Below are 20,716 nucleotides of genomic sequence, written 5' to 3' on the forward strand. Positions count from 1 at the left end.
CAGCATGCGTCGATTGAATGGAACGACACATGATGTGTTTTTTTCCTTCACAGTCTATTATCAACGTAGCAGCCTCATACATTGAAACAAGCCTTTGAACACACCAAACATTAGGAACAATGATTATACTAATACTATTATTGAATCACGTCATTAATAGGCAGAAACTCCACACCATTATCGAACATGGAATGGTAAAAAGGGCCACCACGTAGCTGATGAAAGTCATATCTAGGTGCAATATAAATTCACTAATTATATGGCCATGAGCAGAATAATCAAGATCATCATCATCAGTCACGGTCAATCCACTGCCAGATGAAGGCCTCTCCAAGCTGCCACCATCTTCCATGATCCCACGACGTATCAATCTACGGAGCATGATCACGTGAGCTGAATTCATCGCTCCAGCTCCTCAGCGGACTTCCCCGTGGACGCGTTCCACGCCTTGGCTGCCACCCTCTCACGTAACCCTTGAATGTCGGCCAGAGTTCTTTCAAGCGCCATGCCCAAGTCCACTTCACTGCCTTAATTAATAGAATATGTCAGTTTCCTTCACATGTGGCAATGCAGTATGGGAAGCTTTAGAGTAAACCTTAAGAATGCCACGAATCCAATTAAGTCAACAAAAGTGGTTTATATATATGTATAATGAACTCTGATTCATAATTTCAGATTCTTATTTCTATGCTGCATGGAATAATGTAAGTTTTTCTAAAATAAAATAAAAAAAACTGTGCAGATTATTATACTTAAATATTCTCTATTTTCAACATATTTGCAAGGTTGGAACCCCCCCCCCCAATCAAAATGTATTTGCTTGTGATGACAACGATGTGGAAAACAAAATAAAATACCATATTCTTGCTCCATGGGTACTGAACTTGAAATCCAGAGATCATGGATTTCATAAAACAATGGCCAAGTTTCTAATACCTCATTTCCCTCTGTCTACCCATCAGTATAAAGGGGTGCAGCGCAGTTAATCAATCGGCAGGCTCGCCTGTGGTGTGGTAATGTGTGGAGACTCCTACCTCTGTCGAGACGTCTGACCAACGTTGAAGATAACAGGCCCAATGCCCTCTCAAGGGGCTCTCTAGAACACCCCTCGAGTGGAGGCCCTTCCACCCAGCAGTGGCGTGAGCAAGGAATTACAGGGCTGCACCTTGACCTTTCACCTCCCTCTGTACACTCATCTCCTTCCATTCCTCGGCACCATTGCAGTCATCGTGCCCACATTGACAGCGCCAAGTCGATCTTCGGAGCAGAATTCGCCAGCATGCCAGGAGACACAGTAGCCAGTCGTGGATACGGGTTCCAGCCATGGAGTTTGTCGTTCCATTGTCATAACAAGCACTCAGTGCAGAAAATGAGGAGTTCCATGGATTAGCGGAGGCTCTCACTTCATCGCGCTGCATATTCTGCATTGCCTTATATAGAAGAATCCGTCAGCATTGGCATTGTAAATATTAACCCGATCTCTGTTTTTTTCGGTGCAAACGAGCCAGCCCCATGTACAGAGATATGTTCACTATGTGATGTATTACACGCTATAATTCTAATACAAATATATCACCAAATTCACTCGCTGATACATTTTATATGCAGCTCTGCATGAATTATAATGGTGACTACAAATTACTGTACGCTTCCCTCTATAAAGATTATTTGAGTTTTGCCAGTTCTTGCCTGGATAAATAACAAAGTCAAATTTAACTAAAAATATCTAAAGCCATAAGTACGAGTGTCATCAGCAACGCTCGTTGACCTTGCTAAGATCTCGTGGTCTATGCCAAAAATATATATATATGGACAACTCCAGGTCAAAGAGGCTAACACAACAAGCAGCAAGGGGGCCCACACTAAGGATGGCACTGGGGCTCACGTGAAGACATAAGCCTGTAAAACGTATCGTGCTTGAAACCATCAAGGCCCCAGAGCAGCACAGCTCCCCATTATGACAAGCGTAGAGAACACCTGCTCATGAACACAAAGCATTATGTGCATGTTCTATTGCCACCTCCTCCCAATTAGCACGGTTGGCTACGTACGGTTCGAAATAAGTGCAATCAGCACGAGCGACCACGAAAACCACTCAAAGAGGTCCTGCTCAAATGAACGGTGAGATGGTGCTCAACTCATATTCACAGCCCATAGCCAGCAGTGGAAATGTCTAATTCTGGTGGCACAGACGAGTTTATCCGTAGGACAACCACTGGTTTGCTTCCTCCACAAACTGGTGCTTATTTTTTCAACCCCAGAGAGATGACGGAGCTGAGTCAACCCCCAAACAGGATTTTAACTCACAAACTTCTGGTTGCGAGCCATTCCTCTAATGCCTGAGCTACCTGTTCGGTGAGAGGAGCACTCCAGTTTGAATCTAGCGTTGAATCTTAGGTTACTCAATCAACAAAAAGTTCCCCATTGGATGATTAAACAGTGCAGGGAAATTTTTTTCTAGGATTGTTAAAAAAAGAGAATGCTTAAAAAAGCAGGCCCCTAATTTCGTCACAACTGATTTTTCTTTTCTTCAATTTGAAAAAAATCCCAAGGAAAACCCATGATTATGAGATCATGTCATTGTCAGTGACTAAACAAAGCCATTCTCAAGAGTCAGTAAATACATTACAATAGAATTAGTGACACTGTTCCTTCGTGTTTAACCAAATTATAAATGATCATAATTGTTAATTAGCAAAATAAAATGCAGCTATTGTTTCTTAATTAAATACACGTACATGTAAAACACATATTTCGCGTGTGTTATCTCTGAGATAACACGGGGAAATTAATAAAACATGAAATGGTATGAGAAGCACGTTACATGTTTTTCCCCACTTTGCCTAAACTTAAATAAAGTCAGCCAAATGTCAAGATAACTGTACACTTGAAAGATTAACTGTCAGATGTGTTGCATTGCTGTATGTGCAGTATTTTAGGTATGCAAGATTATGTAAGTAGAAAAAAAGTGCTGAACAGATTTCTGACCGTTCAGAGATACGGTGTTTGCAAGGCATGGTCAACCCCAAGCAGCCAGTAGGTGAGGAAAGGTAACATAAACATGTCTAGACTTATATCTTTCCAAAACCAAAACAGCATGGAGCCAGCCTTTGGCTTGTCTGCCAGTGTGAAAGCCACAAGACATAGCCAAATGTCAGCCGAGCACATCAATGGCCAAAAACCACAGGCAAGCCACTTGGTTTATAACCTTCACAATTGTGCATTTCGAATGCAACTTACATAACGCTGTTCAGCACAAGCATTTATTTAAAAGTGATGCTTTGCCTTTCATCCCAATAAATCAGAATTGGCTTTGCACTCAGTTCACAAGCAAAATAGGATTGCTGACAAACTATAACGGCCCCAAAAGCACTGCGCAAATGCTATAATGGGTGGGTGAGCCTACTTTATTTGTGCAATTGGCTCCAGGTATAATTATGAAAATGAATTGTGAACGCTTGAATGTTTTATAAGCCAAATGTTGTTTTTTTGCAAACTGAAAATGTAATTATTTTTTCGGAATTAACACTGACGGCAAGTTGTTCCTGAATAATGTACAAACAACCCTGGGCTCTAACAGGGTACATTGTTCCAGTGATCTCAGTCTCTTCTTAAAATTCATGATATTCATGGCGGGAGGGGCGGGGGCCCAGCTCATATTGATCAAGTGCAAACCTCTATCTCCTCAAGCTCCCAGTTTTCAGCACTGAACACGTTGCTATTTAGAATATCATATCGGAGTTCTCTCCAGAACCTCCAACCATCATGCCGGTATTGTGCCTGGAATGGGGCATTGGGCTCTGACCTACTCAGGCAGATAATGCCTGAAGATGCTGAAAATCAATTTAAGTTGAGCATGTGGTGTTGCACAAGCCAGATTTTTGAAAGAGTGCCCAAAGACAGATTTCTGAATTTCAAAGGAACACGTTATTTATAGTTACTGCTAAAGTAAATCACTGAACACAATTTGAGCAGTGCACAAAGGCTTCTAAGAAAGAAAAAAAACACCAATATTGTGAAAACACGGAGACTGCAAAAGGCTGGGAACTGTTTTTGAAATCCTGGAATTCTACTGTCATCTGCTGATGAAATAAATTTGCCCTCGCAAGCAAAACAAATACTTTTCTCACACCCTCTCCTCCAACTTTCTAATTTATCACGCAGCTTCTTTGTTAAGGGAGATCATAACAATGTCAGAGACAGTTCACCAATACCGAAGCATTTCATGGCATGTCAAGACTTCACTCTGAGTTGGGGTACAACCAAAATAGACTTGTATGTGACACAACATCCAAAACAGCACCACAGCTTTTAAAGGCAATTAAAATGGAAGTTTTGAAGATCTCAGGTAAATTTACATTATGTGTTGCATTCAGGATAAAGCTTGGCTAACTTTGGTTTTAAAACCAAGTACAAATGTATAACCCAGCACTAATAAGCTGTAAAAAGAGTTTATTTTAACGCTTTCTCAGTCACACTGATGTGGTGGTAAATTCAATGTGACAAATCTTTATTGTGGCTTGAAAGATTCATTTGAGTAAAGCCTCCACATTTTAATCACAGTCAACACTTTGTCCGTGATGCCATCACTGGAGATAACAGCCAGATATTCGGTACCCGCAGAATGTCCTGTGGATCTCGGCAGTATGTGGTTGATGGATGGCATTAAGAGATGGTTCTTTCAAACAAAAAGCGCAAAGTTAATGCGCGTCATACCCAATTCGTGGGCTGTTTTGGGAGGGAGTGCCAAACGCTTGGCTGATGCCAGGTAAAAGTAGCAACAAGCCTCGCTCATTATTCTCTCCATGGAAAGGGGAGCATGAATTAGTAGTAAATCTAAGCTTCCTGTAACTTCTCCACCTTGGAAACAACAAACATGCCCTGGGAACAGGAAACCTTACACGGGCATCCCAACTTACAAGTCAAACAAAGAAGAGAGCCTCGAGCCATTGCCAGCGGTTTATTGTTGGTATGCAGATGAAAGGATCACTGCAAAGCAAGGGCGTTGACAAATCATTCGGCCATTCGCGAGCCTCGTTGCAATGCAACTCGGATAGCCCTTCGCAGAAAGTCCGCCGTTCGGAAACAAATGCCGCGCAAAGTGCTTTGCTGTAGGTGAGACAGCAAACAGCTTCAAGTAGTTCCATTAACGCCCAGTCTGATTTATTATATTTGCGGCAAAAAATTTTTTTGGGGGGAATGAGGGTATGCACCCCTCTGTGGGCGTTAAGAAAATAGCGCTGGCTGATGCCTGCCACCCATGTCTGTGTTTAGTGGCAGACGTGGAAAGGTCCATGCCGAAATGTACACAGCACCATGGCGCAAAGACTGCTCTCTCAGTTATGCTTTCTCAATTGCACTGTACAGCAACTCGGGAGGTGAAATTATAATAGACGGTGGGATGATACCATGACCTCATGCATGGCAAACAATCGCGATTGTGCAATGTGTGGACAACATGAAAGGATTCTTAGAATTTGTAGGGCATCGTGAGGCAAAGTCTGGAATATTTCATGAGGCCTAATTGTGTAGTGTGGTCATAGACTCATTTACCAGCGATCAAAGAAATGTTTTTTTTTTAAGTGATGCAAACAATTCCCTTTAATTAGTCGTCAGCTTTATTTTGCATATCGACAGGAACCTGTAAACTCTCTCCTGACTATTCCCATATAAAAAAAAATTACAACACTTTTTTGTTCAATCCCCACAGGGGCCTGCAATAAATGTAAACACATTCTTTGGAATGTTTATACAATATGTAATTCCTATGAGGTCTCCTAAGAAAATAAAAAAAGCAATTATTTACTCAGGAGAAGCTCACTGAGTCTTGAAACTTATTTTTTCTGGAATTGTCTGACATTCAGATGTTTAGTCAAAGTCATTAATGAGCATTCGCCATGTGAGAGGACACTGGAGCATCAGGAGCAACCCCACATACAAATGGATTATGCCCTACCAATAGTACTTCTACATTTGAAAGAGACATTCCCGATACGATAGCATACTTGCCAATCCTACTGATTGAAGTGATTTTATGAGTAGATATAACTGCTCAACCCGAGCTATTAATCCTAGGTTGATCCTTGCATTGCCTGTATTCGTGTTATCTGGTCTAACACTGGTGAGACAAGGCCAGAAAGATGTCTCTGGTGGAGGTCAATCAGTTTCAAAGACAATGCATATATTATTGGAACACGTTTGTTTGCATGTTTGGCCACAACTATGTGTGGTTAATGCAGACTTGATTCCTTGCAATAGGTATCTATTTGGTTTTTGAACATTTTAACACCTCCTGTTTTATTGGCAGAAAGGGTAAAGCCTATTCTTATTTTTTCATGACTTAAGCAAATTGCTGCTAATATTCAAGCGGCGTTACCCGTTCTGATTCTCAATGTTAACTAGACTGCTTTATAAAATGCTTGAAAACAATTTCATGCAATTTTTGCTTTGCAAATCAATGTGCGATAAAAAAAATAAAAGGTTAAATAACAGGTAGCATCCATAATAGAGGTTATTGTTGGGTTATATCGCCTAAATATATAAATGTGGCGTTAAAACCCACCACCACCCGACACAGCCAACTAGTAAGGGTTGTCACGTAAACAGAACATGACAATTCGTCACTAGTACAGCACACCGGTGTGTTGGAGAGCCAAGCCACAACATTTACAATCTGAATGCGACGTTTCGCCAGTAATTAACAACACATTTATATATTTACGTGATCTAACCCAAAAAAACCTGTTATGGATGATATTGGTCACGAAAGCCTACGTGTTAAACAGGTAGCCTGCCGCTTAAATCAGTCGGGTTAGCACGCTTTCTAAAGCCCCCACTTGATTTTCACCCTTGCAGATTCACAGCGGCACACGTTTCACGGATGACAACTCGCAAATGTAGTTTGTCATGTGTTCCAATCGACTGTGCTGATAATGATGGCCCACCGCCGGACACACGATGGTCAGCTCGTCAAATAATTCACAGCCAAAACGAACACGGCGACTGATTGAGATCAATTTAAATACTCTTACAAGACAGGATGCTGATATGCTCCCACGTTATGTGGTGTCAACATTGTTATGAGATGTAGTAAAGTGTAACAACGTCAAAAAAATATATATATATACGTATAACAGCTTAAGATTAGGATTGAAACGATGACAAATAGCCTTGCTTAATTTAGCGATGACTGTTCAATCTGAGCAAAAACGACGACGAACCACGCCACCTGCAGAATTGCAATCCATAGGCGAATGTCTTCCTCTACTGGAGAAAAAGAAGCACTGCATGTCATTGCTTTGTCGCTTTTCTCCATAAACACGGCATCGTATCAGAGACGCTGCGGTTGATTCGCACGCAGCGAGGCACTAAGAGGGACACTTTTTAAAATGCCCATCATAAACATTAGGTTGAGGAAATTTGTGGAAAAAATGTTGATTTCACTGTCAAGGAATCCTCAGCGTGAAGACACTGAGTGGCCACATTTCAGAGTAAACACTGCCGAACATTTGTTTACATTTAGTCTAAAACACTCCATAATTTTTACCAGACCGAGGATTTAAAATGTTGCGCACATTAACAACCATAAAATGCTTTTGCAAAGGGATGCAGAGATGAACCAATAATGCAGAACACGTTCACAGGTAGTGGCGATGGAGGAAGAAACTCGGGGCAGCTATGTGCTGGCACTGGGTGGTGTGACCAATTTGTAGGGACATGAGGGGTATAACAATAGCAACAGGGCGCACATTGCCGCCGTTGCTGCTTCATCCCAAGTCACCCAGTAACAACTGCTCAAAACCAGCACCCACTGGGCCACCAAAAGATGGAGCTGAAAGGATGAAGTGATTTGCCACTGTTTGACGTCGCTGCAATCACAGCATTCCTGTCAACTTTGCAGCAGCATTTAGCAATACAATGTCAGGATGTCACATAATAGTGACCGGAGGAGCATGATATGAGCACACCCCTTGGGAGCAAGTCAAGCTGTGCTTATAAGCAGAGTAGTGTGCTTGTATCAGAAGAAGCTCTTTGTCTCCCCGCCTTGCCAGTGCAATGAATGCTCATTTGCGTTTGTTGGAAGTATGCTTTTATCAGGCGTTCTTATATGCAGTGTGCAATGTATCTCGAAGATTATTGTTGAATGTATATATACCCAATATAAGCACACTATAAAGAGTGATGTTTGTATTAAGTTTTCATAATTTGACAAAACACTCGCCGCTGGTGGAAAGTGTACATTATTAGCTGTAGAGCCGCTCCATTCGTTTTAAAAGGGTTAAGCTATAGGTGAAAGAGAGTTCTCAACAAATGCATTCTCTAGACTAAACACGGTCAATCCTTGAGGGATCGTAACAATTTTACAAAGTTATAATACAAAGGCTTGAACCAAACGTTGTGGTTTAAGCCACATCAACAAAGTGTAAATGTTTCAAGTAATACATTTGCATAGGCGCCTTATATCCAACATACATTCGTATTCATGAAATGCGTGGCACTGTGTTGAAAGAGACCAAACCATGAAGCATGAATTGTTGAATTAACACACGCAAAGAACACGCTTTAAAAAAAACTTCATCATTTAAAAAACGTCAGAATAAATTGAGCTCCTTTTCTTCGTGATGCAGATATAGTTTCAGCTAAAATACCTGCTGGAATGTGTGGAATGGCTCAGGATTTTGGTACTTAAACATCAAAACACTTTTCATCAGAAAGAGCTGCTCAGTTTCAGACACCATTGTTATGCCAAGGGGATCTGTGTTTAGAGTTCTCATCAAATAAAATCAAGCAGGTTAATCCTTCCTTAGCCCTTTCTTCAAAAAAATGAAAAGCCATTTTGCGTTATGCCTTTCAACATTTGATACACTCCGAAAAACGTTTATAACCATGAAACTCAAGTGAACTTACGATGCAGACAAAACAATGTGAGTAAAAACTATTCAAAGTGCATTTCAGTGTTTGCATTTTTAAAGCCGCACCCAAATTATTGTAACATTGTGGACATTGTTTATTTCTATTTTGTTGCATTTTTTAAACTGTTATCCCAGAGTGTGCTCGATCACTTGCGACTATTCTCTGCGAGTATTCAGAGAAGATTATTTTTTTGCACAAATTATAAACGGAGTGTGTTCATCCAGCTATGGATTTAGCACTTCACCATTCTGACGAGTGCTGGTTGGTGGGGGTCAGAGGATGAGGATCATTACAAATGTTACTTGCAAGTGATGTAAGCTGTGGTCTAGAAATGCAACTGAGGTTTCCAGGTTCCAATACACCACTCCCATAGTTTTATTATGCATGTGTAATGCGGGCGTAAGCGACCTTCCGGATGTGACGTCACGGGGGGTGGAGTCATGTGACGTGGGTGGAAGGTTCGGGTCCTTAAGCGGGTAAACCGGAAGGGGAAGTCAGTCGGGGTGTGAACGGAAAAGAGTGAGGCCACGCGGGCGAGTGAGAAGAGGGGGGGCACCGACGGCCATCGGGAGCCAACCCCGAAGACAGGAGGAAGCTACGGAGTGGTGTGCAGCTGCGGAGAGACAGCCAGAAGGGCTGCGTGTTAGAGGCAGCGGTGTGGCTGCCAGGTGGAGCGGAGAGAGAAGAGGGAGAGACAGCACGAGGCTGTCAGAGCTGCGGAGAGGACGAAGGAGAGAGGAGATGCAGCGAGTACAGCCAAGGGGGGCTGTGTGAGAGTAACAGCAGCGGGGCTGCTGTTGTGGACTACGCCGACATCGGAGTCAGCACCGTGGAGAAGCTACAGAGTAGAGACAGCCGTGTGGGAATACAGTACGAACCGAATAAAGGACACTGAGCCAGACATCGTGGTCCAGTCGTTTATTACACATGCATACTGTCTATTTATATCATCAGCAGCCATGTTCTAGCAATTGCTGGATGAAGGCCTCTTCATATTGCCATCACCCCTCATCGTCTTGCTATGCCTAATGCCAGCTTGCTTATGAACAGTTCATCCTGAACCATATAATTCACATTTTCTGTTATGAATTCATCTCACTTTAACTTAATCTAATCACTTCTCCACAGCGGCCATACTCCCACGTGCGTTCTCTCTCTTTCTACCGATATTCTCTCAGCATGTCCCATTGAGCGTCAACGTGTCCTAGCCAAGCCCACTTATATATGGTGCTGTACAATTTGTTTGTTCTCCAATCCACGTGTTCCTCTTACTGTTGCTCAGTGTGATTCCCAGCATGCACCTGTCCACGATTTTTCTCACACTTTTTGGATTTTGTTTAATTTTTCGTTTTCACGTACAATGATTAAACCTTTTTTTGCAGGCTCTTTAGTATTTGGCTTATCGTCATCAAATAAAATGTTCCAATCACTCCATGCTGCTCTCACTCACTCTTTTATGTCCTTCAATTATTATTTACTAGAGGTACATGCACCCTTTTGTGCGTTGCCATCAATGCCCCTGCAATCATTCAAATTTGGCTTTTTTGAGTCCTCGTCTTCATAAAATATCAAATATCCAAAGGTTGTCAACATCACTCGTTTAAAAATGAGCATTAGAGAAAGCTCACAAACAATGCATGTTACAATGAGCATTTAATATATTAGTACTCTTTAGATATACATATATATAATTCAGACAATAAAATTTTATATGTAAGCGTTCCCAAAAATCAAATATAATTTAAGATGTAATCTGAGTGTAATAAAAGACTTCGTCACACACTGCTGGTCTCCGTTGCTCTTTTATTTAGCTTCTTGCTCGCACCCCGCTGGTCCTGACAGCGGACCAGCGTCTCCTCATGCGCGCCCCGCACGTGCTTCCTCGTCAGCTCCTCCGCTCCCCCACTCCGCACACCGCTGGCCGACGGTGTGCCAAAGCTCCTCCAGCCACGTGGCTGATGGCGCGGATCCCCTCCGGCCACCCAACGTGATTCAGCTTCTTCACTCCAACAACTGACCCGGAGCCCTTCCGGGCTCCCACCTATATCCCCTTTACCACGTGATCCTGTCTCCTCCCCTTCCGGACCGTCAGATCCGGCCTTCCCATAGCGCCCTTCTGGCTCCACCCCCATTCACCTCGCTTCCGATTGGACCCGAGGTGAACGGCGGGCCCTCCCATATGCCCCCATACTGGGCTCCGCCCCCCAATACCCCGGGCCGTATGATTGGGCCAGTGCCCAGCAGCGAACCCCGTTTACGCTCGCATTACATGAGTAAGGATGATAATGAAAGCAATGTGTAGAACAATCATTTACATAGGCCTAATGCACTCAACACAATCACACATTTAAAACCATTATTAATATTTTATCATTAGACCTCCTTTGCCAGTACCAAAATATAATAATGGGGTTTTTCCCCTTTTTTCTGGCAACACAACTGAAACCTTTTTACAAGGATTCATGTCTGCATTAACCACAATACTTGCAGTCAAAATGAAAACAAAAAACACACTTATAATATATGCATTGGCCTTGAAACTGATTGGTCCACACCAGAGGCATCTTTCTTTTGAGCCTCGTCTCAAAAGGTGCTCGACCAGATGACGCCAAAAGGCGTACAGCTCAAAGACAATGAAATATCAAAGTAAAGAGGGCTCGGGGTAAGAATCTACATCATTAGACCTCCTTTGCCAGTACCAAAATATAATAATAGGGGTTTCTCCCTATTTATGGCAAATGCAGACATTAATCCTTGTAAAAAGGTTTCAGTTATTATTATCAATATTTTACTTTGAAAATGCTTTTGAGATCTCGAGGTGGCATGTTACTTGTGCTTGGAAAGTTTATTTATTTAAAAGTCTTGAAAGAGCGGCCAATACGAGCCTTCTTCGCCATGGTACTCTTTAAATCCAGAAAAGTGTAATAAAGGACTCTCTCTCAGATGTCGATCTCCGTTGTCCTTTATTGGGTTCGTAGAATCTCGATACCACGGCGTCTCGCTCAGGCCCGTGTCCCGCTCGACGACCTCTCCACAGCCCTCGGCTGCTGCGTTATTCAGTCTCCCTGCTGCTCCACTATGCAGTCTCCCTGCTGCTCCGTCAGGCAATCCTTACAGCCACACCGCTGCCCCGCTATCTAGCGTCACTGCTGCCCCTTACACAGCTAGCCTCTCACTGTCCCGTTAGCTCTCTTCGTCTGACACCGATGGCTGTCGGTGTCGACGTCTCCCACCGCGCGGCGACCGCGCCACTCTCTCCATCTTGCCCAGCGTGGCCTCCTCGTATTTCACTCCGTCTCAACTCCCCCTTCCCCTTCCGGTTCTCTCCCTAAATCCTCTCCCCCACGTGACCCTAACTCCACCCACTCCCCACGTGACCCAGACTCCGCCCCCCCTCAATCCTTGCTTGCAATACACGACCCCCCCCCCCCCTAATGAAATCCCAGCCGTCCTCGGCTGCAATAATTACAAGAAAATAATGCGAGCAATATTGGAACCATCCAGCATCACTGGACTATGGAGAATATAAGAACGATAACAAGAACAACAAGAACAATAACAATCAACGAAAGGAAAGGGATTTGGAACGCGTGCGGGTCGCCGGCTTGTCCCGAACGGGCGGCGGTACCCCCACGGACCGAGAACGCGACGTGGTCTTAAGATCGACGGGAGTAGAACCGCCCGCCGTTGTTGGAGGCCCATCAACGCCAAGGTCCCGTTCCCCAGGGAGACCCAAGTCCGGGGTCTCTGGCAACCGTGTCTGTGGTGGGGTTGGAAGGGCAGCGGGGCCAAGTGGCCCCGTCGCCGTGGTAGGCCCACCCAGAGCAGGATTCGCCACATCCGCCTGCGTCACGGCTGGTTCGTCTGTAGAAGGCACGACAGGCGCGCTTGCAGAGTCAACAGGCAAGGGCAGAGGTGCGTTGGGCGCAATAGACACCAGCAAGGCAACATCAGGGGATGACGCATCCGTCCGCGGGGCCACGTAGGGCTTCAGCCTAGACGTATGAACATACCAGCGCCGCGATCCGAACCGAACCCGTGCGGATTGCTGGTTAGGGACTTCAATAAGCTTAACCGGCCCCTGCCATGGTTTGTGAAGCTTAGGGAAGGTCCCCGGCCGCACCTGCGGGCAGTGCAGCCATGCCATGTCCCCCACTCGCCAGGGGCATGTACCGGTCGAGCGCCGGGTGCAACGCTCGTTTCGCGCCTGAGTCTCGGCAGTAGCCAACCGGGCCACCTCCCGTGCCTCGGCGACGCGTCGAAACGTGTCCTGAATGTATTTGGGGAGAGGTTTAACAGGACCCTTCGCCCCCGTACTCAGCTGTACTTCTACCGGCGGCACATTCTCACGGCCGTACATGAGAAAAAATGGAGAATACCCAGTGGACGCATGAGGCGTCATCCGATACGCGGAGAGTACCCCAGGTATATGCAAGTCCCAATCAGCTTGTTTCTCGTCAACCGTGTGACATAGCATGGCCGACAGCGTCCGATTAAGGCGTTCCACCATGCCATCTGTCTGCGGGTGGTAAAGAGACGTATGAACCTTCTTGGTTCCCAGAGCAGCGCACACTTCCGCCAACAATTTGGAAGAAAAATTTCGCCCCTGATCCGTGAGTAGCCTCTCCGGCGCACCTTTGTCCATCACATATCCAAATAGGAAGGCGTCCGTGATAGATGCCGCCGACGGGTCGGGTAAGGGCCAAGCCATCGGCCAGCGGGAAAGATATTCCACCCCGACCAGCAAATATTTATTACCCCTAGTGGATGGCGGGAAAGGTCCCAAAATATCCAGCGCCACCAACTCGTTGATTCGAGACACTTGTATAGACTGCACCGGCGGCACGTAAGGGTTTTTAGGCGGCTTCCCCGGGCACACTCGGCACACGCCCGAATGTGTCCGACGACATCCGTCGTCATGCCGTGCCAGAAGTAGTCTCGCTGTAATGTTAACAAAGTCTTCTGCACCCCGACATGTAATAAAGTGTCGCCGTGCAGAGTCCGAATCAATTCGTACCGTAGCGACGACGGTACCACCAGACGCCAGCGGTCATGCAATCCCTCTCTCCACATGAGCAAACCATCCCGGAGAGCGGCCCCCGGCGTTCCACCGGACAGCAATCTCCCCGCTCCCTTCACAGCCCGACTCCGTAAAGCCCCCAACGAGTCGTCAAGCAATTGTTCGCGAATCCATACCGAGCGCGGCAGGTTCAGAACCCCATCGGCCGGTCCTGGGCACACCGGAGCCCCAGGCAACTCGACAGCTGACACGACAGGCCAAGGGGGTAGCTGAACCAGCGTACACCTATTCGTACCCGACGCGCAAGCGCAAGGGGACCCCTGCGATAATCTGGAGAGTGCGTCCACATTAGCGTGACGCGACCACTTCCGATAATGTATGTCGAAGGAAAATTCCTGCAGGGTCTCCAACCATCGTGCCAGTTGGCCAGATGGTTGGTCAACCCTCAGGGCATATTGCAGAGCCGCATGGTCCGTGCGCACAATAAATGACCGGCCGTAAAGATACGGCCGATATTGGCGGAGAAAATGGACAATAGCCAATAATTTGCGGCGAGTGACGCAGTAGCGGGTTTCTGCCGGGGACAGTACACGGCTACCGTAGGCTACCACGCGCTCCACGCCACCCTTGGACTGTGACAGAACAGCCCCAATCCCAGTGTCACTAGCGTCCGTATCCAGAATAAACGGTCTATCAAAATCCGGATAGTCCAATGTCGGCGCCGTCGCCAACCGATCGCGTAGGCCCTGAAACGCCACTTCCTCCGGTGGACCCCAACTGAACCTCCGACCCTTACCCGTAAGGAGGTGCAAGGGCCTAGCGATCATAGCAAAGTTCGGGACGAACCTGCGATAGTATGAGGCGAACCCCAAGAAGCGACGTATGTCCCCAACCGAGGCCGGGGATGGCCAGTTACGGACGCATGCCGTCTTCTCTGGGTCCGTGGCCACCCCGTCCGCACTGACTATGTGTCCCAAATAACGCACGGATCGTTGCAGTAGGTGACACTTTTTCGGTTTGAATTTTAAATTTGCGGAGCGCATCCTAGCAAAAACCGTCTCCAATCTCTGCAAATGTTCGTCAAATGTGCGGCTAAAGACGATGACATCGTCTAAATAAATCAAACATGTCTCCCACTGCAGACCCGTTAACACCAGCTCCATCAACCGCTGAAAAGTGGCGGGAGCCGCATTCAAGCCCATCGGAAGGCAATTAAACTGAAACAGTCCCTGCGGCGTGTGAAAATCCGTCTTTTCCCTCGAGGACTCGTCAAGGGGAAGCTGCCAGAATCCCGAAGAGAGATCCAATGTTGAAAAAAACTTCGCCCCAGACAAGGCATCGAGGGAATCATCCACACGCGGAAGTGGGTACACGTCTGCGATGGACACCTTGTTCAATTTCCGAAAATCAACGCAAAATCGCAGTTTCCCATCCTTCTTTTTCACAAGGACTACCGGCGCGCCCCATGGACTGTTAGACGGGGATATAATGTCAGCAGCTAGCATGTCCTCCACTGCCCCGCGAACCTGATCCCGCTCCGTCGGGCTCAACCGATGCGAGTTCAACCGAATCGGAGCGGCATCCCCCGTATCAATGTGGTGGGAAAGCAGGGAGGTGCGTCCCAAGTCAAAATCATCCGAGCTGAACACGTTGGAATAACTTAGCAACAGCGCGCGAAGCGCGGACCGTTGCTCTCTGGTCAAGGATGAATTCTCCCTGCATAACTCGGCAACCCAACGGTCATCCTGCCCCGTTGGCCCCCGAAACCCCCCCTACCATGTCCCGGCGGACCCGGTTGTCATGGGTCGTGAACACGGTCGTGGCGTGAGCCACAACCGTTCCGGCCGGGACACTGACATTCTCTGCACTCCCATTTAGCACCTGTAAGAACGGGGGCTGGCCCGGCCGGACAGTTATTTGTGCCCCAACCAGCGCCGAGCCGCCCGTTATAGCCGTGGATGGCGATAACAGAACCCCCGCCGCTCCCTCAACGCCAGGTACTGGCTTCCGATATCTCAAAGGGATAAGCATCTGCGAACCAGGTGGAATGTCAACAGATACCTCGGACAGCGCCTGCACCTGGCAAACAGGGGCAGACCGGCCCCATGGCGATGGTAGAAACAAAATTTTACGTCCCCCCGGTAATTCAATGCAGTTTTGATCAATCCTTATTTGAATGAGCATTTTTGCCAGGAAATCAGTCCCCAACAAACAGGGTACCGCGAGGGACCTAGAGATCAACACGGTCCCTGAAGCCGACACCCCCCCCGATGGATATGTTGGTGTCCACCTGGCCCACAATGCCCATACTTCCCCCATTCGCCGCTATGCTTGAATCATAAACCGCTTGCACTCTCCCTGGCAGAATGCCCAAAAGATGGAAAATGACATCCGAAATAATGGGCGCGGACGCACCGGAGTCCACCAAAATACGCACCTCGACCCCCTGAATGGAACTCGGTACCGTGGACGACCCCGTAGCAGCCGCAACTACCCTGCGTGCCAATCGGCGCCATTGCGTCAGCGAGCGACACGGGTCAACCGGAGGCACCTTGTTGTTAACGACACACGGACCGCGCGGCGATGGTGATGCATGAGGTGACAGGCCTTGCCGGGTGTCTGGTGCGCACCGACTTGCCTGTACTGGTGGGTCTTTTCGCGCGGCGTCCGCGGTCGAGGCCTCCTGCTGGGGCGGCCCCGGGATGCGAGCACAACAGTCCCTGGCGAAGTGGCCCTTACGGTCGCAGTGGAAACACTCCATGTCGTTCCGACGAGCGGCACCCCCCCTGTCCCGACGCTCCCGCGCCGGCGGCGCGAATCTCGGCCCCGTCCTCCCCCGAGCAGGCCACTGGGCGGAGGCGGCCGTCAATTCCTGCGGACCCTTGTCGTCAGGAACGTAGATCGCCTTCGTAGGATCCCACCCCATAGCACCGCCTTCAACGACGGGCCCCCCGTCCAAGCTGACACCTGCTTCCAGCGTCGGAGATTAAATTGAGCGTCCAAGCACTTAGCCACAGCACGGAACGTCAATTTATCGTGGCTGCACACTGGCATGGGGATCCCCAGGTCTCTAGATAATTTGAGCATTTTGCCCAACACGAGGGGCTCCAACAAATCGGGCTCCGTCTCGGGGTATGCCGCCATCGCCAGTTCCAGAACTGCGCCTCTGTAGGCCACCGGCGATTCATCAGGCGCCCGTTGGCGCTGAACAAATCTCCGATGGGCGTCGTCCAGAGGCTCGTACGCATCCGCCATCTCCTCGAAGACACCCTGCAGCGTCTTCTTCTTGTCGGCCTTGATGGAGCGGAAGAACCGGACGGACTCGTCGTCGAGAAGTGTTGGTAAGACTTTCAGGGCCTCCGCGTCCGTCCATTTGGCGGAGCATACGGCCGCTTGTAAACGGCAGGCGAATGCACTCCAATCGCCGCCGATTGAGAATTCTTTGACCGTTGTTAAATGACGGCTGCGGGTTCTTGCTCCTCTGTCCTCTTCCGATGGTGAAACGCGCGGCAGCGACAAGATGGCGTCGCTCCGCAACGTGTGCAAGATGTCGGCTTCCCGCGGCGGAGGGCGCAAGATGGCGGCTTCCCGCCGTTCTTCCTCGGCCACGCCCAAGATGGCGTCTTCGTGCCGCGTGGTCGAGAGGGCTGGAACCCAGCTCCTCCCCGCTCCGCTTTCCTGCTCCATCGTGGGTAGCGCCACCGATGGAGGTCGTCGTCGGAAGATGTTGCCGAAGATGGTGCAGGGACGGACTTCTTCCTGAGCTGTTTTGACATGCCGTTTCACTTCTGACACCAATGTAATAAAGGACTTTCTCTCAGATGTCGATCTCCGTTGTCCTTTATTGGGTTCTAAGAATCTCGATTCCACGGCGTCTCGCTCAGGCCCGCGTCCCGCTCGACGACCTCTCCACAGCCCTCGGCTGCTGCGTTATGCAGTCTCCCTGCTGCTCCACTATGCAGTCTCCCTGCTGCTCCGTCAGGCGATCCTTGCAGCCACACCGCTGCCCCGCTATCTAGCGTCACTGCTGCCCCTTACACAGCTAGCCTCTCACTGCCCCATTAGCTCTCTTCGTCTGACACCGATGGCTGTCGGTGTCGACGTCTCCCATCGCGCGGCGACCGCGCCACTCTCTCCGTCTTGCCCAGCGTGGCCTCCTCGTATTTCACTCTGTCTCAACTCCCCCTTCCCCTTCCGGTTCTCTCCCTAAATCCTCTCCCCCACGTGACCATAACTCCACCCACTCCCCACGTGACCCAGACTCCGCCCCCCCTCAATCCTTGCTCACATTACAAAAGGATAAGACATTCCTCCCCATTATATTCTGTGAAGACGCGGGAATATTATTTACAAGCACACCCTCATTCATTCTGACTGCCAGGGAATTTGCACTATCCCTTTATCAACACAATGCCCCAGTGTGATGGCTTCACTCGGCAAGATCATTGATCCCACAAGTGGCATTGGGCACATACATGCATTATCCATCCACATATCAGAGGTAATCACTGGTAAGTAGAGCTGCGACAGTTAGTAAATTAATTACATTGATCCACAACCAATTTAGTAAGGTTTGTCACGTAAACAGAACGTGCCAATTCGTAACTAGTTCAGCACACTGATGTGCAGGAGAGTAAACCCACAACATTTACAATTCGAGTACCGTGATGTTTCGTCGGTAATTACCACTAGCATCATCAGGCGACAGCCAGAGTTGTGGAGAAACCCTTCTACTGTTTTGTTCTTAAGTAGACGGGGGATAACTGTGATGTCGTCACTTGTGAGCCAATCAGGTACATAGACCAGAGCGGGAGAGTGGGGGGTTTAATGTATTAATTATGCTATATAACCCCAAAACCTCTATTATGGATATTGGTCACGAAAACCTACGATGTGTGATACTTTTTTTGTACTACATCTATGTGCTGTGACGTGTCATTCACAAATATCTTGAGTTATTTGTTGCTTGTGCACCACTAACCACTAAATATGTAACTTTTTTATTGATTGATTACTCAGGCCCCCTTTTTGGATGGCAGCTGATCCGACACCCTCCTGACTCCCCTACAAGCCATGCCCCAGCTGATGATGATGATATCGATCCTTGCCCATCAACTCCCATTCAGTGGCACACGTGAGAACAGGCGTAATCATTTTCTTTCCTCCCCACCCATGCATTTGCTGAATGAAAGAAGTGATTTTCGGTAGAGCAATAGACTTATTAACTAATCAGATACCCCAGCTCTACCAATTCCTATGTAACTCAAAGATACACCTTATATATTGGGATTTTCTTTACTATTCAATCGTTTTTTCTCCCTGTCCACCCATTCTTTCTTTTGTCATTCCAATATCTCAATCCATTCATGCATTTTAGAAACTCCAATCCTGCTTATCTATTTTTCACTGGCGGGGCTTGTAAATGCGCAGCAACAACGCCTTCACGAATGTAGACGTGGCATTCTCAAGGGACTCTTGGGTTTAACTGCGGGAACAATTCGTACAATTCCACATGTCAGGGGCACAATGTCTATGAACACGGGGACAATCTTTCATGATCTACGGCTTGAAGTGGCTTCGTTGAGAACAGAAAACCATTTTTTCAGGGCGCTTTGCACCTTAAAAATAGTTTGCCTTTATGGAGACGTCATCAGGAGGGCATGGCGTAGATTAGTCTATGACATATTCTCTATGACATGTTCATACTTAATCAAGTGCGTATGTTTTTCTAAGGTTGGTCAACAACAAAAAATACATGGCACTTTCAGTGTCGTGCAGACTTCACACCCTTGCATTGACTTTCATTAAATGCTGCATCATGAATAGCTGATATGTGGACAATGTATATATATACACACAAACGTGCATATGTTGCCTTTGTAATGACCTGTGTGAAGATTACACGTTTCAGACCGACGTTTCACATTCTGTGACAAGCTCCTACACTTCGTCACCACGATCCAAAGGAACATGAACTCCCGAGAATGATTGGTGTCTGGCTTGGCCTTGATTGCCTCACGATCCTCCCTGCTGTGTCCACACCGTGGCTCAAAACAGTGGTGCCACTAAATCTCCGGGGATCCTAAGCAGAAATTATATTTGGATATCCTCAAGTGACTACCGCAAACATTACGTGCCCGACAAGCTGCATGACTTAATTGAATCACTGCACGTGTTAAATAATTCAGGCAGCTGACTAATTGCGATGAAATAATGTAGTGGTGGTATATCATTTTTTGTAAATACGACGCGGCAGTTTCTTTCATAAATCCGGAGGCCCCTTGAGTCTCTTGGGGTCCTCAACCTGCCCTCAATTTGCTTGGGCCTGGCGCCAGCAGCGGCTCACGGCTCGCGGCTGACCCAAGACCCCGGCCCCCCTGCAGCCGAGTGCCTCTGTGATCTCACAGCAAGAGGTGGCACAAAGAGGTTAACGTGGGGAGGGATATGGCATCTGGAGGAAGAGGGCATGTGGAGAGCTCCCGTAGGAGAGAGAGAGAGGGAGGGGGGGGCTCTCACCTGGAGGGGTCGTTGGACAGAGGCGAGCGCTGGCCGGCGTAGATGGCAGCCTGCGCCGCCGTTTTTCCGCCGTGCCATTGCACCCGGAGACCCGCGACGCACGCGGGCTGGGCGGCGACTGGGGGATGCTGGGAAGCGTGCGGGATTTGGTGAGGGATGGCCGAGCGACCCAACGCTCACAGCCCCTGCAGGACAACGAGGGGGAAACCAGAAGCGAGCGGCTCCAGTTGAGAGCATTCACCTTCGCACGTAACCATTTCGTGAATG

General features: G+C 47.8%; 1 protein-coding gene across 4 annotated transcripts in view; it reads right to left on the reverse strand.

The window, feature by feature from the left end:
* LOC144934555 (ankyrin repeat and fibronectin type-III domain-containing protein 1-like) overlaps positions 1-20,716 on the reverse strand; it is a 178,183-nt gene that overhangs the window by 153,154 nt on the left and 4,313 nt on the right. For 3 of the 4 annotated variants that reach the window (XM_078860478.1, XM_078860532.1, XM_078860540.1), the window contains exon 2: positions 20,450-20,634. In XM_078860478.1, coding sequence (XP_078716604.1) covers positions 20,450-20,634 — 185 coding nt within the window. Of the gene's footprint in view, positions 1-20,449; positions 20,635-20,716 lie in introns of those variants that run through there. The other variant, XM_078860486.1, reaches the window with a different exon arrangement.

Source organism: Lampetra fluviatilis, chromosome 1 (assembly GCF_964198595.1).
Source record: "Lampetra fluviatilis chromosome 1, kcLamFluv1.1, whole genome shotgun sequence".
NCBI lineage: Eukaryota > Metazoa > Chordata > Hyperoartia > Petromyzontiformes > Petromyzontidae > Lampetra > Lampetra fluviatilis.